Genomic DNA, 27,354 nt, shown 5'->3' on the forward strand with positions numbered 1-27,354 from the left:
ACCGATGGAGCTCTTGCCGCAGATTGGGAAGAAGGATTTACTCCGAGAATGGAATGGATTTGAACCAAGGACTTTGTCGGTTTCGGCCATGAATTATTCATATGCGTGACATTTTGCGGTCATAGCACTCTCATCCTCTCTCTCTCTTCTCGATTTCAATCATTCCTCTCTCTCTCTCTCTCTCTCTCCTGTATTTTTTCTTATTTTATTCTCTGTTCACTTCTTTGGCCCACTTTCTTCATGGGTTGGGATACATAGCAGGAACCGGAAATCGAATCGAATCGTTTTCAGTAGTTTGCCATTCGTGACACGATGCGGAAGATTGAAAGGAGCTACGGGAAAAGGATTGCCGGAAAACCACTCTCTCAATTTCCCCTTATCTTTTCCTTTTTTTTTTATCCGGTTTCTCACAAGTGTTCTGGGAAAACGAGCTTCGGCTGTTGTCAGTTGGACTATGATGCTAATGAAGAAGTTTCCCAAACTATGGGTCGTGACCACCTGGGAGAAGGTCGCGAGAGATTCTTCAAAATAAAAACGTCCAAGTACGTCACGTACATGAAAAAGTGATAAGCAAGAGAGATGATTGCAAAGTAGTGAGAGAAAGCGAAAAAAAATGTATTTCTCCTTGATTAAAATTAGAATGAAATTGTCTAAAGTTTTTAAATACTTTCAAGGAGGAAATGCCGATCACCACTACACAAGTTTAGCTTCGAATTACATACATGGAGACGAACACACAAATTCACTTTAATCTGATATCAATTGCAATCGAATTCACGATGATATGTAACGTTCTCAGACAGCAACGAAAGCCATGTTGGTCGTATTTTTGCGTTCCGTTTCATTATTTTTCCAGAGTTTTTCGGGCCGACATTATTTTTGTGTGACGCGTTGCGACTTTCCATTTCCTCGGCCACATGGGAAATCCACGGAGTTTGTCAAGGCAATTCAACCAGTTGATATGGTTCGTCGCTGGAAACACATATCCTCGGAGTTTTCCCCCTCGAGGTTGCAAGACGTGCTCAGAAGAACGCGATGACTTTTCTCTCAGCTCGATGATTTATATTGCTTTCGTAGAGACGATTTCTTTCCTATTTTACTTTTTCCCCTGTTGTTGTGTATTTTTTTGCTTTTCCTTCTTCTTCTTATGACATATACTACGTACTAAGCATCTAGAAAGCTACTTATGTGGAAGCGCAAGATTTGATGAGGACACGTTCGTTTCCTCTGCTGGGGAAGGTTCAGGAATTAGGAAAGTGGACTCACTCTGCCTCACTTGGCTTGCTAATGCATTCTCTGAATTCAAACCCTAATACATAATATTCTTCCCTAAAACATTTTATTACTATTATACGCAGGTAAAATAAAAGCGCCCTAACAACTACGAATTGTTTGTGTGAAGTAGGTACCTAAATTTCAACATGAAAATTAAAGAAAGTGCTTATTTGGGTGATCAATTTTACTGCTTTGTTCTTTTTGGAGCTTCATAGTACAGAATCAAAATAGCTACCACTAAACCACACATGCACCTCGTCCATATTCCTCTGAGGAACTTCTAACGACTTGGTAAATGTTGGAATGTGCGTGTACCTGTTGTGAACCTGACGTGAAGTTTCTTTCTGCGTAATGCTTGTCATGGCGTAATGCCACCACCTGACATCAGTTTCTATAACTTCAATATAATTGCGTCTCTAAATTGGGAACCACAAAAAACTAACTTCTGCCAACCACCACTGGGCCACTCGACTAAGACCGCGTCTTCTTGTTAAGAACCCGATGTCACGTGATCTTTTTAAACTTGGAATGGAAAATTTGGTCGTAGATACATAAATGAACAAATAAGAATTAAATACAGAAACGCCCTCTTCTCCACATATTAATACAAGATTCATTGAAAGACTGGTTATTTCTGGAGATGAAGCTTCCAAGGGAAAAATCCATCAGTGCCCCACGGGACTCGAACCCCGGTCTCGCGCTCTACCATCTAAGCTATGGATGCAGGCAGCACATTTCAACCTTGAAGCATAAATTGCAACCTTGTAGCGTTGAAAGGCTCCGTTCATGGACGCCGGCAGCAATCAACTAATAGCTCGTGAATGGCATAGGCCATCAGATGGCCACATGGATATAGAAATGTCCTCTATACTTGTTAATGCAAGATTCGTTGGACTGGGTAATTGTGGAGATGAAGATTACAAGGAAGAAGATTGATCAACATACGCGGTCAGCTCCCTTGGCTTAGATGGTAGAGCACTCGTCCGGCTAGTGAGAGACCGAGGTTCGAGTCCCCGTGGGGGCAGTGATGAATTTTCTTCCTTGTAATCTTCATCTCCACAAATAACCAGTTTTTCAATGAATCTTGTAAAGAAGAATTATATCGCAAAATCATTTATTGTACCCATAGTAAATGTCCTTTATTTCATTTGTTATCTAACATTGACTTCTTTCTTGTTATCGTATAGAACAGTGGTTCTCAACATTTGGAACCCGCGGTCTGATAAATAACTTTTGTGTAAGGGTTAGGCCCGATCATACACACAACAACGAGAAATTAATGGGAAAAATGAAACTGCGAATCGCTCACGGCATGGTGTGACTAGTGTTAGGGCCTAAAAAAAGAAATAACATGGTATTGATTTGATATTTTTATATAAGGTCGGTATTTTTCATCACAAAACTCAATGTTTGAAGTAATTAATCCGAAATCATTATGGGAATCATTCCATATATTCTATGAAATTCGGGAACTTAGAGTCACTATCATTGAGAATACATCTAGAATTGAAGTACTGTACAATAAAGCTGGTGTTTACACATTTATGTGCAGTTTTACTTTTTATTTCGAAATCACATAAGTGGTAGAAACCTGGGTGTATCTGGTTCTTTAAGTTAAGGATCAATTATAATTTCATGAAATAGTGTACAGCAAAATATGGTACTGTGCAAGAAAAATAATTTTACAAAATCAAAGGTCACAAGAGGCAATCAAAGGTCCAACGACGTGGTTGAAGAAGACAAAAAAATGTCCATGAAAATATGGATGTTAAATGTAAATTAAAAAACATCAGCATCCCAAAATGAGAACAATTTTCATGAAACATTGCAGACGTCTTTATTTAAGCATGGATAGCTTCTTAATTCATCCCAACAGGATGAATCTGTCATCTGTTTTCTTTCTCGTGTCAGTTATTTACTTTTAATTTAATTTTAAAATTTTTAATTTCATTTAATTTCAAAATTTTTAATTTCATTTAATTTCAAAATTTTTAATTTCATTTAATTTCAAAATTTTTAATTTCATTCAATTTTAAAATTTTTAATTTCATTTAATTTTAAAATTTTTAATTTCATTCAATTTTTAAATTTTTAATTTCATTTAATTTTAAAATTTTTAATTTCATTTAATTTTAAAAATACTTGTTTATTTAATTTCGAAATTTTTATTTTTATTTAATTTTAAAATTTATTTAATTTTAAAATTCATTTAATTTATAAATTTTAAAATTTAATTTATAAATTTTAAAATTTAATTTATAAATTTTAAAATTTAATTTATAAATTTTAAAATTTAATTTCAAAATTATATGTAATTTATAAATTTTAAAATTTAATTTCAAAATTATATGTAATTTATAAATTTTAAAATTTAATTTCAAAATTATATGTAATTTATAAATTTTAAAATTTAATTTCAAAATTATATGTAATTTATAAATTTTAAAATTTATTTAATTTCAAAATTATATGTAATTTATAAATTTTTATGTTACATTTGAATTCGAAATTTTTATGTTACATTTGAATTCGAAATTTTTATTGAATTTTAAAAATGTTACTTCACAATTTTGATGATCTTTAATAAATTGCATGACAATGTCCAAACTAATGTAAAATAATCAAGATAAAGTGATGAATAACTTTTAAATTAATTTTATTTCAATTATACACTTAGAAATCGAATCAATCTTCTCTTTCATTATACAGTAGAATGATTGACCAAATTATTGAATTACCGGGACTTCTTGTATCAGAAGTCATGCAAACAGACTCTTTTTTTTTTCAGTTTTACGTTGAGAGAAAAATCAATACATTCAGAGTATATACTTAAAGAGAAATAAATTGGAGTATATTTCATTTGCACACATTGAATCCCATAACAAAAGAAAAGACAATATTTCGAATTGATAAAATTGCAAAAGATCACGATCTCGACGCGTGAATAAGCCGGTAATAAGCTCGACAAAAAATATATACTCCACTCTGAAACATTAGGAACATTTTTAGACTATATGAGAGGTATAAAACTAATATATTTTTATTTACTTTTGAAGTTTTTGTTATTTCAAAATTTTTATTTCATTTTAAAATTATGCTTTCATTTCATTTAAAAATGTTTATTTTTATTTCAATTTAAAATTTTTATTTTTATTTCCTTTTAAAATTTTTATTTTTGTTTCATTTTAAAATTTTTATTTTCATTTCATTTCAAAATGTTTGTTTTTATTTCATTTTTTATTTCACCCTGAAATTTTAACTTCATAGTAATTTTTCAGAACGCAATTTTAAAATTTCCATCTCATGCACACACACACGTTTTTTATAACCATTGCTAAATTCAAAGAAAATGCCACGACAATGTCCAAAGTAATAAAGGTAGAATGATAAAAGTAGCTTTCGAATTAATTTCATTTCATTGATATTCCTAAAAATCGGATCAATCCTTTCTTTCATTATACAGTAGAATGAATGACCAAATCATTGAATTACCGGCCTTGTCTTAATTCTCATATCAGAAGTCATGTAAACAGTCACAGTTTTTTTTCAATCAGACTCGGAGTATGTACTTAAAGAGAAATAAGTTGGAGTATATTTCATTTGCACATACTCAATCCAAAAATAAAAGAAAAGACAACATTTCGCGCTGATGGCATTACAAAAGATCACGATCTCGCCCGTGAATAAGCCTGTAATAAACTCTACAAAAAAAAATATATATATATACTCCACTGTCAAACATTACGAACATTTTTGGGCTGTGAGAGGTATAAGACTAATATTTAGTTAGAAGTACATAGAGAAAACTCAACAAGAAAAATAGATAAAGGGAAAAAAGAACTACACCCCCTGAAACTAGAAGAAAATAAGGAAAAAAAATGTATAAAAGCCTTCAGTAACATAAATTTAGTGCGTTACGTGCTTAATAAGCTAAAGTCTAATGGATTTTCCTAGTACCGGCTGCAAAAACCCACTCCTCCCCGTACTGAATTGTACTGATGGTGGTTGGAGAGAGAGTAATTATTTGTGTTTCTTCCCGCCATCTTCTTCTTTATGGAATGACTTATATGTAAAAAAAAAAAAAGTAACTCGAGAAGGAAATGTCCTCGCGATTTCTTTTCATAGAACGTACTGTCTTGTGCAATACTTCGTAAAAATGTTTTCTTAAGCTTATCTTACCAGAACATTCTCTCTCTCTCCAAGAAAACTATTCTCTTCTGTCTCGAGGAAAAACTTTCTCCATTTTCTTTTATATTTTTGCTTCTTCAGGTTACGTATAAATGTCTCCAACTTATGTTTCTACTTTTGTGGTTTTTAATATACCATCGTTTTATAGATCCCATGTGAGAGAATGGAAATATATATATATTTTTTTTCCACTTAATGAAACGTGTAAAAATTATTCTGTTCGTGTAGTGATGTTTTTCTTTTGTTTTTGTTATTTGCTTGTACACCTTATTAACGTTTGGGACTGTAGGATGTGTTACGATTCCTGGTACTCTTTTTTTTCAGGTTTATGTTCATGATTGTGATCACAGTATGTACATATGTAGGTTTCAAATTAAGCTTGCTTTGTAATTGCAGCCGAACTTGGTTGATTCCAAGTCCAAAGTCACTGGATAAAAATTCGAATTTTCTAATTAATCAATCCTGAATCAGTAAAATGGTTACAAATTGGAACTTAATCATCAATATTCACATAGAATAAAAATAATCAATTATTAAAATTTAATCATCAGTTACAAAACTGTTTTCCAAATTTTGATAATTTATAATTGTAATATATAAATGGTCTTCGCTGCTATATTGTTCCACTGTCGCGGAATCAGCATCACTGCAGGATTTTTTAACAATGTTCAAAGCAAGATGTACGGAAGCAGTTTGTGATAATCACTCATAAAATTGTTTCTCAAAACTTTTGCTTATCACATTCTTATGCTATTAAGGAAAAATACTTTCATTAACGTAACACGATGTGAACTTTCTGTATTTTCAATATTCTCAATGACGACAAAGAAATTCAGCTCAAGTGATACACATTCTTGATGTCCTCTGGCTGAACAATATGTTAAAATGGGCATTAAATTACCAAAGAAAGAGAGGTGAGAAAAACATGATTTTCAAACTTTTATATTTGTTTTTGGAAAATCTGTTGTTGAAAACTTCATCAAGAAAATCAGACTTCTTGCAGAAATTCTCCAACTAAACTTGCTCATAGAAAATTCATGATTTCCCCGGACTTAATAAATAAATATTCCATTGTAGATTCAAAAATTTACGTAAATTGTGAAAAAATAAAGTACAATAAAGCAAAATCAAGCTACAAAATGATAGTTGATGGAAACATAATCATTTAAATATTCATATTCCCTCCCCAACTTGCAATTAAAAACATTAATAAAATCTAAGGGTTTTCTTATTATGTTAGAAATTTAATCCGTAGTATTTCAATGAAAACTCGTCGAGATATCAATGATGGAATTTAGTTTTTTTCCACTTTTCATATATGAATGTCTCTACATTTCTTTTCAGGCGTAATTTTCTCACGAAAAAATTGACAAAAACTAATTTTATGCATCGATATTCAAGTGAATTCCAATTAAAATGTTACGAGGTTATTATTATTTTAGTAAAATCAAGAAGTGAAATCAAGTTTTTTTTGCAAATTGACATTTTTTTTCATCAGAGGTTTTAACTATTTTTGCACTTTAAAAAAATGTATAAATGTAGTTTTTATATCTTTTGTAGCCAACCAACTCCCCTTGTTGTCCCCAACTAACAAAAAAAATTATGCTCTTAAGGAACTTTTAATATTTTTAGGTTATAATGGGTGTGTGTGTTGATTCCGAATCTGGTATTGGTTTTGTCAGATTGGCTCTACTTTGTGACAAGAGGTGAAAATAACATTTTTTAATGGGAATGGGAGAGTATACATTATCTTCAAAACTAGAGCGGATTCGAAAAAACCATTGCCAGATTCGGAATCAGCTCCTCAAACCCTAAAATCACTGAAACATCTTTTCCATTGGGATTTACTCTATTTATTTATAACGCAGGTTTCAATGCGACTTGTATGCTGCTTATGAAATTACCACTAAGAGTTAGTTTAATTTTCGCTTTTTCTTGAAAACTAGAGAAAATTTGACAAAAGCCAATACCAGATTCAAAATCAGAGACCCAAAATCGTCCTTAAATCACTAGAATATCGTTTAGAACAAAATCAATGTTGAGCAGCAGTGTAATAAACTTAAAATAATGAAGATTTAAAATAAAATAGAATTTTTAACGCTTCGTGAAACACCCTGAATTAATTGCTAGTTGATTAATAGAAAATATGTTCGAAAAAATATCGAATTTATTTAATTTCCGTAGAAAACGTTATTTTCCGTCAGAATTCAAAACACAAGTAGGTTATGATGGAATTGAGTTTCTGTTATGTTTATTGTGGTTCAAGTAATAATTTCAGTTCATATAAAGTTTCAATATTTTCTGACTATTTCCCGAAGTTTTTGAAAAATACTTGTATGAATTAATTACCGTCAAAAACTATACACTCATATGTTTCTTTTTTTAATCTTGTCACGTAACCACTTACCAATTTATTCACTTAATACTTGAAAACAATTCAATCTTTTTTTAATGGCTCTGGTTTCAAAACTTTCAAAATTGTTCTTAAAATTCAAATCAATTCAAACTAAAAAATAATTCTCACAACCTGGATATTTTTTTTCTTTTTTTGGTTGTCGAGGAAAATTAACGCTAAAAATTTTTCATTATCAACCCTAATTAGTTTCCATGATTAAATTCTCAAGAGGAGGGTGTTCAGATTAACACGACGATGATATCAGATTTTTTTTTGTCTGATAAACGCTGGGACATGATTAACACTTCAAAATAAAATAGTAGTTATAATTGCGAAAATTTAAAATTTCCTCCCTCGAACAACGTAACTTGAGAGCACTTTATCTCGAGTAATAACAATAAATGTTACATCTTTTTTTCCCCCCGCCAATCAATCGGTAGCTGTTGTTCGAATAGAAGCAGTGTTAATGTTATCATTTGGCGATCCCTCAAAAAACAATAATGACGCGCATGCAATTGTTTAGTTAATGAATCCATTTTTTGAAGAATGAATCACCAAAATTCACATTCACGATGGAAAAGAAGAGAAAATAAGAGATGCAATTGCTCTCATTAGTAAGTAATTAAGTCACTTATCGGCTCTGAGAATAACAACCTTATCTAAAGTGAATCTATTTTTTATCAATTGATTCATTGGGAAATTATGAACAATATATTTTTTTTTAATGTCGTATTTTTTGAAATTTTCAGCTATCCACATCTTTGAGAAGCAGAAAAAAAAAACATGTTTTCCTTGAAGGTTTGATCACATAAAAAAGTATTTACTGTTCAGCAGAGAATGAAAAATTACCCATAAATTGAAATTCAATACCTCTTTCAGATCATTATATATTTTTTTCTAATTAAAATTCATTTTAAGAATTTCTCTCTACAGCAGTGATTCACAACATGGGCGTTAACATCCCCTGGGGGGCGAAAGAATGTTCCAGGGGGGCGGTAGAATCTACGGGTAGGTACAGGTAGGTAACTAACATAGGATCCTATGGGTTAGATTGAGTTGGGGGCGGATGGGACAAAAAAGGTTGGGGAACTATGCTCTACAGTGTCATTTTCATTTGTCGCACAAATTTTTAGCAATGTTTATTTCAGTGTATGGCTTGGCAACATAGGAAATTCCATGAAATGGCCGCGCCTATGCTATTTATCAATAATATTTTCCGGAGCAAATTGCGCATGCTCTACACTTAGTGACGAATAAGGTTTGATTACATTCAGCAAAGCAATTATAACTGGGCTGGACAATCGCCCAGATGCCTTGGCGACTAAAAAGTTTGTATTGGTGACTAAAATTTTCTTTTTGCAGTTACTAAATTACAGGCTGAGAGCAGCTCAGAATGTTTGGAATTCATAGCAGCATACCTGCTAGCATGAAAGAGGGTCACTACATCCTGAAAAAAATCAAAGCAAGAAGTATTTTGGACCTTTTTTCTTCAGGTAAACATTTTTTGGCGCGTAGATTTTTTTTTACGATTTGTCCAGCACTGGCGGGCGTGGTAGCTGAGGTCGATAAGATACTCGCCTAAAGCACCAAAGGATGTTTAGAGGTGTCGCACGTTCGATACCCGATTTGTCCTTGTCGGAAACTTCCCTGACGCTGGGGTACAATATAAATGGCGACATGCCCACGGAAAAAAGATTGCTTACCGAAGGGAGTTCCACATCGGGGGGTTAGCGTTGGTGAGTATGAACAAAGATTGCCGTTCGGAATCGGCAATAAATTGCAGGTCCCGATAAAATTAGCCCTCGTCTGCATAAAATGGCCATGGTGCAACAAAAATTATCAAATGACCAGCACTGGGTTATATACCATAAAAAAACAGAAGGGGCTGTGTCGTGACACGGCCGCTAGGTTAAAGGTGCAGAATATGTAAGTGGGGCAAAATAGCGAATTAAAATGGAATAAATAATCTACTATAGTGCAAAGAAAGAGTTTTTTACGCATTTACGCATACAATAGATAAATTAATTGAAATTTGTTCTAATTTCACACATAAAAATGCACCATTTCATAAGAGAGATCATATCTTGAATAAGCGAATCAGATTGAATATCAACGAGATCTTGAATTCCCATTGAGATATCGACACATTAATATGAATATTTCATTTCCTGGTATAAATCTCCCTACGCCGTTTTATAGCAATGTCACCTATACCAGTGTCAAACAATTCACTATAGCGTCACCAATTTATCACTACAGGCTCGGATTCGATATAGGAGACATTATTTTATTGTTAGCCACAGCGGAGAACGAGCACCCACAACTCCAACTCCGACGCAACTGCCGAGGACGAAATCCTAAGCACTTTGTTCAGTGCAAGATTCCTCGAAAGAATGGTCATACAGTCGAATCCCGTTATAACGAACTCCAAGAGACCGGAGAAATCACTTCGTTATGAAGGAATTCTAGGTTTTCACATTGTTCCTATGAAAACTTAACTGGGGGACTGGAAAACTGTTTGTTAAAACGAGATTTTTGCTATAACGGTATTCGTTAAAATGGGATTCGACTGTATTTTTGGAGATGATGATTACAAGGAAGAACACTCGTCCGGTAAACGAGAGACCGGAGTTCGTGTCCGTGTGGGGGGGGGGGGGAGGCAGAGATGAATTTTTTCTTTTAATTGCATTTTTAATTGGGTTGCTGTATTTATAAAATATATAACATCCATATTTGTCATGGGCAAATTTTTCTCAACCACCTCGTTGGGTATTTTGTCTGCTCTGTGGCATTGTATTTGTAATCATCATCCCAAAAAATATAACCAGTCTTTCGGGGAATCTTATATTAACAAGTGAAGAAGTCATTTCTACATACTTTGTTTAGTGTTTTTTCGAATGTGAAATCATTCATACATGTATCATTTATATACAACCGAATCCCGTTATAACGAACTCCAAGAGACAGGAGAAATCACTTTGTTATAAAGGGAATTCCAAGTTTTTGCATTGTTCCTATGTAAACTTATCTGGGGATTAGAAAATTGTTCGTTAAAACGAGATTTTTGCTATAATGGTATTCGTTAAAACGGGATTCGATTTTATTTCAAGTAAAAAAACCCCTTAAAAAAATAACAGTAAAAACCCCCTTAACGGTCATCCCTCAGATAAGTCACCCCTTCTTTTATGGTCAAATAATAGATTTCCCCGTATAATAAAAATATGCTTTTTCAAAACCCCTGGTCACCCCTCTCCCTACTGTTAAGGACGATTTTTTTTTTTTTGTCCCACCGGTGTCCGCAAAAGAGAGGTTTTATTGTATTAAGTTTTTCGTGACACTCAAGAATTTAAAGCAAAGTACTCCCCCGCCTCCCCAACTTGAAATCTAAGACGTATTATGCCTCAAAATGATGTTTCTTAAATTTTAATCTTGTTTCAATCGATTCCGTCTATCGGAATCTAAATTCGAATCTCCGACGGTTTCTGGCTCAGTTCATCAGAAATGAAGTTACAGAATAATTTTTTCACGCCTGAAATTACTTTTTTTTTTTAATGAAATTATACTGATTGTGTGTAACTTTTAAAAACACTCATCAGAAAATTTGAAGTCGTATCACCAATTTGTGAACTCTTCCAAGTTTAATCAAAAGTATCAAATCAAGTTTGATCAAAAGTATCAAATCAAGTTTGATCAAAAGTATCAAATCAAGTTTGATCAAAAGTATCAAATCAAGTTTGATCAAAAGTATCAAATCAAGTTTGATCAAAAGTATCAAATCAAGTTTGATCAAAAGTATCAAAATTGATACAAAATTATGTGCATCAAAAACAATTTAAATAAATATGTCTTCAGAACGCTTTTTTCTATTTCCATCCGTGGATTCTGAAAATAAAATGGAATTACTCTCAGCAATAGTTTGCTGTATAATGTAAGCCTTACAAAGGTTTTTAATAGCTGTCTGATGCGAAGATATACTTTGGAAAGAGAGAAAATTCAACTGCCCCTGCGGGGAATCGAACCGACGTCCTTTCACTTTTTCTGGTGAATGCCCTAGACCACTAGACTGCAGAGGCAACCAATGGAAAGAAAATGTCGCTATTCCATCATTGATCATTGATCATTTTTGTCGCACCACGGTCATTTTCTGCACACTAGGGCTAATTATACCGGGACCTACAATTTATTGCCGATTCCGAACGGCAGGCTTATTTTTTATACTCATCGAGAGGTTGGCGCGCTAACTCCTCGATGGGGCGCTATTCCATCGTGAGACGTCTTGAAACTGCGACAGGCCCGTTCTCGTAAAATTAATAAGGTCAAGTTCGTATGTTTTTCATTCTCGACATTTTTTCCTCAATCTTTCCATGATCCATTCACCCGGAAAGTGAAAGGACGTTGGTTCTGTTCCCCGCAGGGGCAGTTTGAATTTTCTTATTTTTCCAAAAAAATATTTTCGCACAGCCAGCTGTTAAAAACCTTTGTATGGATAGCGGAGAGTGACATCATCCTCGGACGCGAAGCTTGTTGTTATTGTTTTTCATTTTGCTATTTCCTATCTCATTTTTAAATCATATTCCAACAAGCTAAACTACTGAATCTCACAATTTCTTGGTAACATTACCGATTTCTCCATCATTTCACATGATTAATTCTCGAACAAATCATTGATTGCATTTCTTTAGGACTAAAATGAATTTTTTGGGAGTCGTTCTTCCTTTATTTGCTATTGGATCTTATTCTGACGGTGTGAAGTTGAATTCAGGTTTTTTTTTCACATGCTTTACTTATTTAAGTAATTACAACTTTATTCGATTTTTTAAATTTCACTGGTTTTCAATTTTTATAATTTTAAGAACACTCAAGTTAATTAGGCAGGAAGCGGATTCCAAATAGCAGGATTCTGTGTCCTACACAGATATGTGAACCAAAACTTGTCAAATCAAAGAGTTGAAACGGTAACCACTCCGTTGCAAAAAGGGGGGAAAATAAAACCGCTCTATGGTTCACCCCCCCCCCCAAAAAAGACGTATTGGAAAGGGTTTTTTTTATAGAAAATTTCGATTTAAACAGGTGTATGGCATATTTTTTATTGAAAGAACACATCAGACAGCAATTTAATTAATTACAGTGGATTTTTTATTTGTTAAAATGGTTAATTAAGGATAAAAATATATAGTTTGCTTTGATTTTTATGTTATTCATAAACAAATAAAATCTTGCTTGGTGAAATTGAATAGTTTTTGCTTTGATTTTTATTTCCAAAGCACGTAAAACTTCAGCAGTTGTCAAAAAAATCATACCAACATGGAATCAACTTTTTCTAGATATTAAGGTAGTGTAATCATATTTTGTACAAAAATGACACTAAAATACGTACTTACTAAAATGCGTACTTTCTAAAATACCAAAAACATCGAGGAAAGAAGTAGGTATAATGGGTTTTTTGACCTTCTATTTCTATGCATACAGATATGAACAGTGTATATGTAAGCACAACTCATATTATCAAATCTATGGTGCATCGATCAATCTCTTTCTAGATCAACAATCTAGTTAACACTCAATTTGAAATATAATTGCGTAAGGGAAAAAAATTATTTTGATTGATTATATAAACATATCTGAATCCTTCCTAATAACAATCAATCATAGCTTGATAAGGGGTTGCTCTATATAACCCTTATCCTTCTTCATTTTCATGAAATACTTTATCATTGTTTCATGACATACTAATATAGTATGTATAACATCACACACATTTCATAAAAATGTAGACAGTTTTCCTTAGATCCTACTAAAAAAATATATAATTTGTCGTGTGACATTTATGGATCCACTTTCAGAAATTTACAAGATAACGAAACTTTCCCAAATAACTGAATATGTATATACAAATTTAGGGACATAGATTTCGAATAATAATAATAATATAAAATAATTCTGTGAAATAATTTTTTTCTTTCAATTCTGCTTCGCTAACGTGATAATCATACAGAAATGCAAATTTAAATAGTCTTTGTCTTACAGTAAAGTTAGTTTTTTGTGTTTTATGAATTCATGAATAACCACGAAAGTCACTTAAAAGTTCCGATTGATTAGTTCAAAAAATTTAGTTATAAAATTTTGTCACCACTTCTGAATATTTTTGTTGTAGCCGACTAAAAATAAAACTAATCAAACAAACTAATAAACCAATAATCTATACGTGTATCTAGGCTCTATATTAAAATTTTTGTTAATAAAATACTCTGTCAATTTCCTACTCAGTTATTATAACTAATGAGGTATTTAATTAGGATATTAATAAATATGCTGAATAAATATGCATATTTAATAGCCGGGAAAAATTATGGAGGAACAGAAAACCGGTTACATGGGGGTTTCTGATTCATAATCCCAAAAATGTTAATTATTCATAAAAGAACATGCTCCGTTGTGATCGCAGATTTCTTTCTTTTTTTCACTTATTATTCGCGATAATGCTTGAATATTCTCCGCAATTGTTAGAAAATGCGTATCGTGTGTTTATCCATTGATCTCAATTAACAGACGATTTCAGTTTTATCAGATGGCATAATAATTCGATAATATCTTTTCCGGTAAAAGTCCCATTATCTCGTCTCTATTAAAGAATTTCATGTTTGTCAAGGATTTCGAATTATGCTTTGCTTTTTCATGCAATTTTCTTACTCAAATGATCATAAAGATTTACGTATAAGAAGAGAAGAAAGAAAAGTTATATAATTAATAACTTGGCGGAGAGAGAGAAGTTTTCTATCTCAGGATAAATTTTAACGCGAAGCGGTGCGAAAACGAGGAACATGTTTAAGATCTCGTTCGGATCAATGGACGTTGTAGCATGGATTTTTATTTATTCAAAAACTACGCTTAATTAAACTTCATTACGCTCGGATAGTTCCGCCTAATGATTGCTTAAATTATGCACAAAAGCTTATCGTTACTTCCGAATTTTATGGGTGATGTTGCATAAGTGATGAGCGTTAAGTAAATTCTACGTAACATTGGTGAATTATTATGATTATATTGTACGATATTAACAGGGTGTCATCCTCTCTTTTTTGTTATTGCCGCGTGGTTACGCAATCGGAAATTCATTTTCAAGATTTGTTTCTGCAGTTTTTGAACCTTAATTCAAGCTGGTTGAAATAGTTTGTTGAAGTTGCAATCCAAGAATGTTTCTCCTCTCCCAATCTTTTGCAAAGTTTTACCCCCTTTCTACGGTATTTACGGTATTTTAGTAAAATTCTTCAAACTTTTCTGATCATAGATTAGAGATAGATTCAGATTGGACCACTCGGCCAATAACCGTTCTTTTCCAGTCCTTTGACCAGAATGATTTTAATCATCTTTTTATGGAGAGCGGTTAGTGTGAGTTCAGTGCTGTTAAGATAGTGATCTAATAGGGGTCTACTGGAGGATTCATATCTTAGATATGAGGATTTCTTACAACTGATTTTAAATCCTTCATGTTACAGCACTTTTGTATCGTTAACAGAACTTTTACGGAAGTTTGATTAATAATGGAGAAGTGAAGCTTCTCGGAAAGTAATTGCAGCAAAATATTTTCGGCTCTGGGGATCATCTTTTGCTTGTGAGGATGGCTCTGAATATCATCTCTTAAAAATAAGAATGACTGTAATTTTCATCTGTCTTTCTTTCTTTCTTCTTGTGTAGTTATCTCTTACACAAGAAGATGATTAAATATCATCTCATAGAAATGAGACTGGCTCTCTGAGGTTCTCCGAAGATAGTTTCTTGCAAACCTTGATGGCTCTGGAAATCATCTTTTAGAGATTAGTATGAATGTGAAGATCGTCTCTTGAAAATGGGGATTTTTTGTGGATCATCTCTTAGAGATGAGTATGACTCTGAGGATCTCTGAACATCATTTCTTAGAGATAAGGATGGCTCTGGAGGACATCTATCAGAGATGAGGGTGGCAATGAAGAACCCTGAACATCACTAAGTAATAAAGATCATCTTGGAGGTATAAGGATGTCTCTTCGGAGAATCCTGAATAAGACGATCTCGCTCTCTCTCTGAGGTGCTCTGAGAACCATCTGTTCTAAGACGGCTAATATCATCTCTGAACAGCCGGAAAATTATTTCAACTCCATTTTCAATTCCATTGAAGTTGGCGAAAACAAAATGTTCTGAAGTATTAATTTTATATGCCTATGGCTTTTCCGCCTTGAGTGTTGTTTACCTTGAGACCAGAATAAAGTCGACTATTCCCTGAATCTAAAATTCATGAAAACTGTTTGAAAAGAATACTTAAAAAACATTGTCACTCAATCCCGTATTCAGATCTAGACCTGTTGAGCCAGAGTTACAATAGATATGTTGATGGTCGATAAATACATTGAACAATTCAAATTCACTGAAGGAAGTTTTAAAATTTTAAAAGAAAAAATTATAAGTGTGTTTTCTTCTCAGGATTTATATTTTATATAAAGAGAAATCTTTTGAAAATCTTATTCGGTTTTCGTCCGTTGATGATAATAAAGATCATTCAATAGATCGAGACTATTGTGAGTAAATAGTGGGTTGGAAATAGCTGTTTGCTCAACTCGTAAATGTACTACGAAAATTCCTATTTTGCTATTCATAGCATCCATTATAGAAATCGATACTTTCCTATCGCATTAGTATCATCGGTATCGCGTTTCCCTGCTTAGAAAAAAAAAATGTTGATGGTGATGCATGCAGTGTCTACGCTGCTGCTTATCGTTTTCGACAAGGAAAATTTTCGGTTCCAGGCGAAAAGCTATAGGAAACTTCACTTTAAGGGCCCACGTTCATTTTTCAAGAAATTTTCGGCCGGAATACAGCAGTAGTAGTAGTGTATAGTAAAAAGCAGAGCGTGATGCCAAAGGCACTGCTGCGTACGAAGAAAGAGAATGGGACGAAAACAAAATTGTGACACTTATTGAATCCATAAGCTGCTATCGTAAAGTGCTAGTGGTATAGGGTTGTCCAGCTTTACCATCATAAAAAGCTCTTTCGTATTGTTCCGGATATTGGAAGTAAAGACGCGGGAGAAGACATCCCAGGAAATATTTTGAGATATAAAAGCATCAGATAAGGATCGTTCTTCCCCAAAAATCATGATTGATGAGTTTTTCTTTGAATAGAGAAAGACACGAAATTTTTTTTCTTCTTTTTCAACAACAAAAAAAATGAGCGAAGCAGTTTATAATGCGGACATAAACATATGAATTGAAAGATATTACATTTTCCATCTTTACGACTTTACACGCGTCTAATAGAGAAATCGCAACTCGATAAACACATTTTTCTGCAACACAAAAGTTGCATAATTAAATCGTATTGAATTTGTTTGCTAAAGGTAATTTTCCGTGTACATTTCACTACATTGGCAATTTCAATTATTAAAATTTAGTTTAAATTGTAAATGTAGTCCGATTGCAAATTATATGCCTGATTCTGAAATAGAAAATTAATATAAAAAATAATCAGTAAAAAATTAAAAATTGAGCTGTGATAATTCTACCAGAGTGGAATTAACTCTCTATAGTTCAACTCAAGAAAAACGTATTGGAAAATAAAATACTTTTTTCAAAAACGGTATAAACTGGTGCTGTGGGCATATTTTTAGTTGAAACAGTAGTTTATACAAATACCAAACCACAACAGGCAAATTGCCCAACGAGGTGGCTGACTTAAGAACATCATGGATCCCCCGAGCCATTTTTTTGGAGGCCCTACCTACTACTGCTACACCACACATGCACCCCCCCCCCCCTCCGCGGAACCCCCAACGAATCGGTACATGCGGGAATGTGCGTGTAGTGAAACCTGACGTGAAGTTTTTTTGTTTCTCTGTAATGCTTGTTATGTGTAGTGCTGCCATCTGCCACCAGTTTTTCTAACTATGAGTGAAGTGTTATGATTGAATGATTTATCGTTGTAGGACTGTTGCTCTCTGTGGCGAGACTTTTTAACGGGGAGATCGGCTCGCATTTGCGCCTTGAAGTTGGGAACCACAGAAAACCAACTTCAGCCGACCACCACAGTGGGGTTCGAACCCGGATCCTCGCATCGCGAGTCGGTCACTATAACCACTCGACCACCACAGCGGCGTAAGTAAACGTTCCGAGTAAACGTTCCGAAAGTCATTCTTTAGGCTGACGAACCATTGTTGCCCAACAGTTTTTGTTTTCTTTTTGTTTTTTTTAGGGGGGCATTTCAAGCATTTGCGTAGCTCTGACGCACTTTTAAAGGAGCCTATCAATCAAGTCGGTGAACGTTTACTGTAAATGCAAAATTTTGCAACGATCGGTCTAAAATTGTAGATTTGTATAAAGAACATACACACAGATGGAAAATTAATTTTATGTATAGCCACATTTTATATTGAAATGACACTAAAATACGTTATTTCAAAAATAACCTGCGACAAAAATTCAGAAAAGAATTTTTTTTTTAACAGACATTTGTTATGCATTTACAAATACATGCCGGACCATAAAAAGTTAAGGTGGAATATAAAACTGAAATTTTTATACAGATCCCCCCCCCCCAATCAAAAAATTACCAATTAATCTAAAATTTTGAGCCTCACTCTCTATTGTACCGAAAAAAAACTTGCCCTATAACATTTAGCTGAAAATTCGCCCAAATTGCGGAAATAGAAGATCATGATTTTTGTTCTTATGTAATAAAATTCTAGTTCTATAAAAAAGTTCTATAAAAAGTCAAATGTAAAGTTTCAATTGCACTTACACTTTCTGTGTTCATGAGACGAAGTGTTTTTACATATTGGTCCACCGATCCCTTGAAGGTCCTTAAAGAGATTTCAGGAAATCTGTGAACTTAGATGACAAAACAATTAACTCGTCATTTTATTGGCATGTACTACAACTCAACCGTACATGCACCTCGTAAACATTCCTCTGAGAAATTTCTAACGAATTGGTACGTAGCGGAATGTGGTTTGCGTATGTGTTTGTGTGATCTTCTAACATATTTAAGCTGTCAGCGATATGTTTGTTTCATGTTATATTAGTGTTGCCATCTTTAATCCATATATTAAAGTGAAAACGGCAAAAGAATAAATTTCCATAGTATATAAGTGCAATCGAACTTGGTTAATTCGCAGTCCGAAGTCACTAAAAAAAAGTTCGAATTATCCAAAATTCAAATTACCGATTAATCTATCGTAATCATATCGAATCTGTATAATAACCACAAATCGTAACTTAATCATCAATATTCAAATAGGATAATAATTATAAATTATTCAAATTTTATAAACACTTATGGAACTGCGTTCTTTTTGGTATTTTGAGCGTATGAGTCAAGAAATTCTAGTAAACAAATGTATATAGATCTTAATTATTAATTATTCACATTTAATCACATTTAATCGTATCCACTCACAATAAACATTCCAATCCTTCATTATAGATTATTGGAGTCAACATTATTTTATTTTATTATTGGGTAATCCCGTGGGACCTTAGTTATGTTATATTTTATTTTCTTCTCTCTTGTAAGAATTTTAGGCGTCAAGTAAACCCAAGGTGGCAGCAAAAATAATTAGCTTATCTAGCCATGGGAATTTGCACTACTGCTCTTTGTATCAGCAGAGCGATGATGGAGAGGGTCTTGACGAGTTATTGCTACTCGTGTGAACCTCCGTATCACCAATCAGGGTTTTCAGGTTTTAAGTTATGAAACTTTTCCCGAATTTTAATCATTTATAATTATAAGAATTAATCTCATATGCTACATTATTCCACTGTTCTGAAATCAGCATCACTGCAGAGTTTCTTGACTATGTTAAAACCCTGATTTACGGAAACAGTTCACGGTCATCCGTTATGAAACTTTCTCAAATTTTGCTTACCATTCTTATGCTATTAAGGAAATATACTTTCGGTAACGTATTACAATCTGAACTTTCTGATACTTTCCATACTCTTGATGATGACAAAAAGATCCAGATTTCGAATATTACACTTTGATCTAGGTTGAAAAGCATAATCGTTATCAAGTGGTGCACTGTCTCGATGCACTCCAGCTGAACAATCTTGAAATGGGCATTAAATTTTCAAAAAAAAAGCAGAGGAAAACAGAATGTTCAAAGTTTTATGGGTCTTTAAAAATTTTTTATTTAAAAACATGATCGAGAAAAAGCAAAACCTGGCTCCTTGCAGAATTTTTCCAAACTAAATTTGCTCGCACAAAAAATCATAATTTTTCCCCATCCTCGAATTACCCAAAAAAAATCGAATTAAATAAAACATTTTAACATTAAATTGAATAGAAAAGTAAAAGGGAGTTCTTAAAAGTTCGAATTATCTAAAATTCGAATTTACCAAGCACTACTGTACCGTGTCATTCTACAAAGGGTTCGTCTTCTTTTACTTTATTGACCCGGGGTTCGTGGAACACAAAAAGCTCAAGAACCTCTGATTTTTTTAATCACTCAGGACGGCGATACACTACCCTTTTCTGAATTTCCAGAGTATTCAACGTGATCATTAATCATCGTCTTACATCATTCACTGATGAAAAATATTAGTCAAGCATAATCAGATAATAAATATAACAAATCCTCCAAACATATAACGCTCAAACTGAGCATAGCGTGATAACTACAATAGATATATAAAATAATCAATACTCTTGAATTACACATTCCGACTATAATCTGTTTCATCCGCATGATCTCAATCACATTTTTCTCTATAAAAATCTCTACCCAAACTTTTCTACTTTTTTAAACTATCCGAAATTCGGTTTTTCCACACGTAGTGCTAATTCTTATTTGAACTGAGCATTTTTCTAGTCAAAAATCATTTCTCAAACAACTCATCAGGGAAAGAAGTTATAAAAAAAAAATCATAATAGCAGCGTAAATTATTTTCCTTTGTGCGTAAATAATGAAAATAACTCACTCGTCATCCATATTCCATTATGAGATGGAATAAAGACGAAAAGAGAACCCGTTATTTTCAGCCCGTGAAATAAATAAACGAAATAAAATTATATATTTTGGCGTTTTTCAAAAGGAAAAAATATTTATGAAAATGTTAAAAAAAATGAAAAAGGTCATTTTAATTTTTTTTCTCGGGTTTTTTTTTTAAATATACAAAAGAAAATCGACTTTCTTTAATCGGATCAACTAACCGTCTTTTCTTCAAAGCTTTTCTTCTCTATCGTTGAGTGATTTTCGCTTGTGTATAATAACTTACTTTAGATTCGATCAATGGGATTCCGCAATGGCTAACAGAAATTTCACACTGGCGCTCCTTTTTTTTAAATTTAATCACTGATTTATTTAGTTCTTATGCCACAATTTTTTTTAACAGAAAAATATTTTTTTAAAGAATATATTTTTTATCTAGTTTACGTAGTTCATATCTCATTCTTTACCCCATTTGATGAGTTTTTAAGCGGATTTTTTTTTTTTACTTTTTAGTAAACTCTTATATTTCAAGTATTCAAGTATTTAATTCTAGAATCTTATGAATTTAAAAAAAAATCCATTTGGATATTGTAAAAATAATCTGAAGTATGTTTTGTTTCGTATTTTTTTAAAAATCATCTCTCTATATTCGTAGTATACTATAAAATAATTCGGTTTACATAGTGCATTTATATGCTCTGTTCTGAAGTTTATGGGAAAATTTCAGCAATTTTTTGGTGAATAACTATACTATTTTATAATTCAAAAAATTCTGAAATACTATGTTTATAAGAATTTATTTAGAAAATCTTTAATACATTCTCATGAAATAGATGAATTAAATGATTTTTCTTAAATTTGACTGATGATGCAGTATATCTTTGAATTAGATACTTTCATTAAGCCTGTTCGAAGTCAAATTTTATTGGTATGAATTCTATTTTTTTTAAACAGAAAATATACAGAAGAAAATCGACTTTCTTTAATCGGATCAACTGACTTTTCCTTCGCAATCGTTGAGTGATTTTCGTTGGGTATTATAACTTACTTTAGATTTTATCAATGGGATTCCGCGATAGCTCCTAAAAATTTTACACTGACGCCTCTTTTTTTCATTTTTAATCACTGATTTTTTTTTTGTATCACAATTTTTTTGAAACGCAGAAATATTTATTTCAAAGGTTAAATTTTTTATCAAAGTCATATACTTGATATCGCATTCTTTACCTCATTGATGTTTTTATAAGTGGTTTTTTTGCGTTTTATGGTATGCTTGTATTTATTTCAAGTATTGATTCCAGATGCTTCAGATTTATGATTTTTTGAATTTGAAGAGGATAATGTTAAATATTTGAGAATGTTTTGCTTCACTCTATTTCACAATGCCCTCCGAATTTGTTTTCGTACTTGCTGCTAAAAATATTGGTATAATTCTGTTCGTTTGTGTGTTGTGTTAATATACTCTGGTTGTCTAAAATTTATGGATGGAATTTTCAGCATAATTTTAATATTTTTGTCTCTTTTCATACGTATATATATTCGAAATTTTTTTTCGAACTGTATATGTTTAGAAGACTTTATTTAGAAAATCGTCGCATTTTCTGAAGAATGTTTTGTTCCATATTTTTCAAAATCGTCTATGAGCTTAATTTATAGACGCTGCTTAAAATTTCAGAATTGTTTTGTTTTAGATTGTATTGATATGCTAATCTGGTTTTGAAATTTATGGATTAAATTTTGCAACGAAATTTTCATTTTTCATGTATTTTATACCGTTTTATATCGTCCCCCGCATGCCAGAAACACGAATGTACAAATTTTTCCCTTTTTTTATCAGCTGGTTGGATATCTTATTTTGATATCCAAGTTTTTCCTGAAACCAGCGAATGAGTATCCCTATTCAAACACATGTTACAAAACATTTTAGAAAATAACTTCCATAGAGCAACATGGGTAAAGAAATCATCCAATCGCGATTTCCCACATTCTTTTTTCCCCAACGACATAGCACATTCATGCTTCTGGCAGGAGAGGGACGATATGTATGTTAAAAGTTTCTGAGGTACTGTTTATAACAGTTATTCGGAGTGTTCATGCACATATTCATGACATAATATCGAGTATTTTCCATCAATTAAACTTGGCTAATGATGAAATCTTCTAATTTGTTACTTCCATAAAGTCTGTTCATAAAGTCAAAATTTGTTTGTAAGTATTCATCCCCTGAGCTAATTTCATCATTTGCAATTATTTCTAATATGGTGAAATCTGTTATAATGACCATATATTTTCGAATAATATAAAGCTATGCTAATCATGTTGAAATCAAGACAACTATCCAGCTCATTATAGTTATATTACGATAAATATTTAAACTCTCAACGCATTTTTTCAGAAATTATTTCTTAATTAATATTTTTTCGCATGAAATGCGTCTCTTCTTTCTTCTCATTATGCGAAATATTTTTCGAAGGATACAATAAGAATTTCAATTCAAAATCAAAATAACAAATCTAAAAATTTACGCACATATATATACATGTATTCTATTTACTTCTTAAACATATTTCATTTTGTCTCTTAATCCTCTATAGTTCCGTGTATGTTTTAATACACATTGGTCAAAAACCCATTACAGCTATTTCTTTCCTCAATTTTTTATACTTTAGAAAGTATACATTTTTTATTGTCATTTCAGTATATAAAATACGGATATATACGTGCAATACTTTTTTATCCAGAAAGAATTAATTAATTGCTGGTGTCATTTTTTGAGAGCTATTGAAATTTTACGTGTTTAGAGTGTTACGCACCAAATTGAGGAGATTCAAAATAAAATTTTCAAAGCAAAAACTAGCAAAACTTTATCAGTTTATGGATAACATTAACATTAAGGCAAAATTTATATTTTACCCTCAATTAATCGTTTTAGCTAATTAGAAAATCCACTCAATCAATTAAATTGCAGTGCTGGTGTATTGTTTCAGTGAGAAATTTACTAACAGAACCTATTTACATCCGTATATTCTAAAAAAATTCAATACGTTTTTATGAGAGTGAACCATACAGGGTCAAGTCCAAAGAAATTGTATTTAAGTTTTCTCAACATATTCAACGAAGTAATGTTGAAAGCAAAAACTTCTACATTCAGGAAGTCCTATATACACTGCTCAAAACAATTAGGGTATATGCATGACTCATTTAAATTTATTAAATTTATTTATTTGAATTTATTAAAATTTAGTTAATGAGATTAACTATGGTGGCACTACTCTTTGTGAATACTTAACAATGTTCTTTGTCAATATTTTATCAATTAAAATGTTCAAAACTCACAACTGAATAAAAACTGCATTTCCCTTAATTGTTTTGATAGTTTATGGCACTATTAAATCGGTTCATCTACGTATCGCGCATTAAGATTTATCGGATAATTTAGTTAGTTAACTCACCTATATAGCAATACATAATGGTTATATCTTTAAAGACTTCAATCTTTTCTACTGTTACAAATAGAAATTGATATATCTCGTAAGAAAGTTTTTTCGTGCTTACCGTTGAAGTACATCACCCCGATGAAATACCATTGTAAAATCACCAACTGATGGAGAAGCATTTCTTGGCAGTTCCGTGCGAAGTTCTATCTTTTACAGTCCAGAAATATTATATATAAGTACTTCTAAATCTTCTTCTTCTTCTTCTTTTTCTAATAAGAGAAGTTCGTTCTTTGTGAGTTGGGCTCGTAGATCACCCGGAATTGACCATCATCCGACTCCATTCCAGATGAATGCCATCCAAAAGGAGAAACTGAGCGTGTGTGTACAGTATATGAGGACGTGACTGCAGACACGTCTGATCCCCTTCGAGTCTGAGACCACGTGTAAGAAGAGCACACAAGATCCGTTTGTACTCTCGCGGAGTTTTCCTTGCCTGCTTTGGATGCCGGGAATGAATCTGCGGGGATCGATCAAACGCATCATCCAAAGTTCGTCGAGTCACAAGATAATAATAATACCCAAAAAGAAAAAAAAATAGCTCCGCCCGTTTGCGTGAGCGCCGCAACTTAGTTCGTAAATGTGAGTTGATCCGGTAACAGCGATGCCAAGTTCAGTTCAAAAAAATGGATTGACTGTGATAGAAATATCAATTGATAGACTGACTTCAGAGTTATTTCAGAACCTATTTCTTTTGTCTGTGGGTGTTAAAAATAGCCTACATAGAGTCGGCCCCGCTTCACCGGACTTATCAACGACTCAAGCACGCAATATCCGATTGGGAGGAGGGAGCAATTCAATTGCCATTCTACAACGTTAGTATGGTTTCTATATTAAAAAGTGACCAAGGATCAATATTTAACTAATTAATTATTTTTTTTAATATAACAAAACGCAAATATATGTACTGACACAAACATATACATGGATACAAACATATGAACGGAAAAAACACGCACGCTTTGTGACCTGAAGGTACGCAGAATTCCTTCTAGCAAGTCTACAGGGTTAGAATTTCAAATGTTTCACGCTAACAGCAAATCAAATCCTATATTTGTTCATGTACAGGGTGATTATAATTAAAGTTCCCGTACTCAAAGTAGTTTTTCTCAAAAACTGCATATCCGAATACAGACAAATTGTCAGGATATGATAATTGAGATCATAGGAAAGAGATTTATGAAATAAAAATATAGTATTCAACTTCAGACCATCAGACGAATAAGTGGCGCTTTTTTATTGAATTTTTCCCGAATGGTCCATACAACGTATATACCAAGTATCGATGGAATACCTCCCGCAGAAACGGACGCTGCATAGGTTCTGAGTGTCAGTATTATGAAACGACTCAGACCTATGTAGTGCTCAAGTGCAATATTTTCCAAGATATTTGAATTGAAAAACAGAAAAAAGCTGGAAAAAAAACAGCATAAACTAGCGAACAATTCTTCTTTCCCTCGTCCATGTTGTTCCTTCCCAATTTTTCTCTATTTTTAAATTTAAATATCTCTAGCTAATATTGCACGTATAAAACATGTTTTTTTTTACTTCGAAGAGGCAGGGCAACAAGTTTCTAATTGGGGTTTTGAGCACAGGGAGCCCATGTATAAAAAGTTTTTTTTTATTTCAACAACTATAGAACTCCTTGCAACATGAACGCAGTATCTGAGATCCACGCGATATATTTGGATACATTTTTCTAATTGGAAGTGTGGGATCAACGGTTCGTAAGTAATGAACGGCCTAATTACGGAATTCGCAGTAACTTCCGCTTAAAGAAAATAATTGCCGACAAATGTTTATAGAAGAAAGTAATTAACTTATTACCGTAGTTTCACAATAAACAAGCTACTGAGATGAATGGGCTTGGCTACGAAAAATGACGGAAAACAATTTTTATCGAAGAAATGCTGTTTCATTTTTATGTTACGGCTTCGTATAAAAGCCGCATGTAATTTTCATTCAAGAAAATGTTATTAATTAGTTAAGTATATTAACTTACAGTAGATATTAATATATAACACTATCACGTGGCATTAGACATTATTCTTGGGTAAACATTTCATTTTATAACTAGATTAACAAAAACTATAATAAGAATTTATTAGAATCTCCTTCGAGATCAGAAAGTCAGTCAAAAGAAGTGATTAGATAAGCCACGGCTTCAAATTATATGTGCAACAGCTAATAATAAGCTTTTAAAGTTATGTAGACCACCATATGTTTATTATGGGAAATTACGAAATATCAAAAGGCAGTTTTAATATCTACCTAATGCATCGGGTATTTCAACCATGCTAGCTAACAGATGATTCGAGACCATATCAACCGGCCCAGTTCACCTGTACCCACTTCTTATCGTCATGTGTTCGTGATAAAATAAAAAGAGTTTTCTGCTAAATTTTCTGCTATCAAGGTGCAGTATAATAATTATTTTACTCCATTATAAGATGACGAAAAGTGGTTTATTCAGTAAAAATGTGTTTGCATATGCAAAATACACAGCAAAATATATAAACGCAAGTTTTTGTATTCTTACTCACAAACAAATAGTTGTATATGCAATGTAAACTTTGTAAATGTAAAAAACAATGTAACTTTGTAAATGTAAAAAACAATGTAACTTTGTAAATGTAAAAAACAATGTAACTTTGTAAATGTAAAAAACAATGTAACTTTGTAAATGTAAAAAACAATGTAACTTTGTAAAATTTTACATGAATTCGTACTCTCGGAAAATCTCTTAAGTAAAGCTTTTCCCAAAAGTTTTGGACATGTTCATCTAAGAAGTCTCGCGGGATTTCATCCTAATGTATTAATACGCGAATAAATTACACAGAAAAGCGCCGTGAGAGTTTCATAAAGTACCTTCGTACATGGTAGTACAAGTCCAATTACAGTCCTGTCATCTTCAAAGTGCTCCCGGGTAACTTTTAAATGGAGTATTCAACTAAAATCTAAGAGCTTTCCTCGACTGAATCTCTTGAAAATGTGGAGTTCGCCGCAAAATAAAGCGAAGATGATTATCCCCGAGGGGTCCATTA

General features: G+C 32.6%; 1 protein-coding gene across 2 annotated transcripts in view; it reads right to left on the reverse strand.

Moving 5' to 3' along the window:
- LOC149075684 (uncharacterized) overlaps positions 1–24,772 on the reverse strand; it is a 108,258-nt gene extending 83,486 nt beyond the window's left edge. Inside the window, exon 1 of one of the 2 annotated variants that reach the window (XR_016194190.1) lies at positions 24,372–24,772. Coding sequence is in view for 1 of the 2 variants with exons in the window: in XM_089245434.1 (XP_089101560.1) it covers positions 24,372–24,432 (61 nt within the window). In the remaining variant the exon portion in view is untranslated. The remainder of the gene's footprint in view (positions 1–24,371) is intronic. The other variant, XM_089245434.1, reaches the window with a different exon arrangement.
- Between the last annotated feature and the right edge of the window lie 2,582 nt (positions 24,773–27,354).

This window comes from Pholcus phalangioides, unplaced genomic scaffold (genome assembly GCF_987345545.1).
Source record: "Pholcus phalangioides strain wild (caught in Gottingen) unplaced genomic scaffold, Ppha-v1.0 ptg000015l_1, whole genome shotgun sequence".
In the NCBI taxonomy this organism is placed as follows: Eukaryota; Metazoa; Arthropoda; class Arachnida; order Araneae; family Pholcidae; genus Pholcus; species Pholcus phalangioides.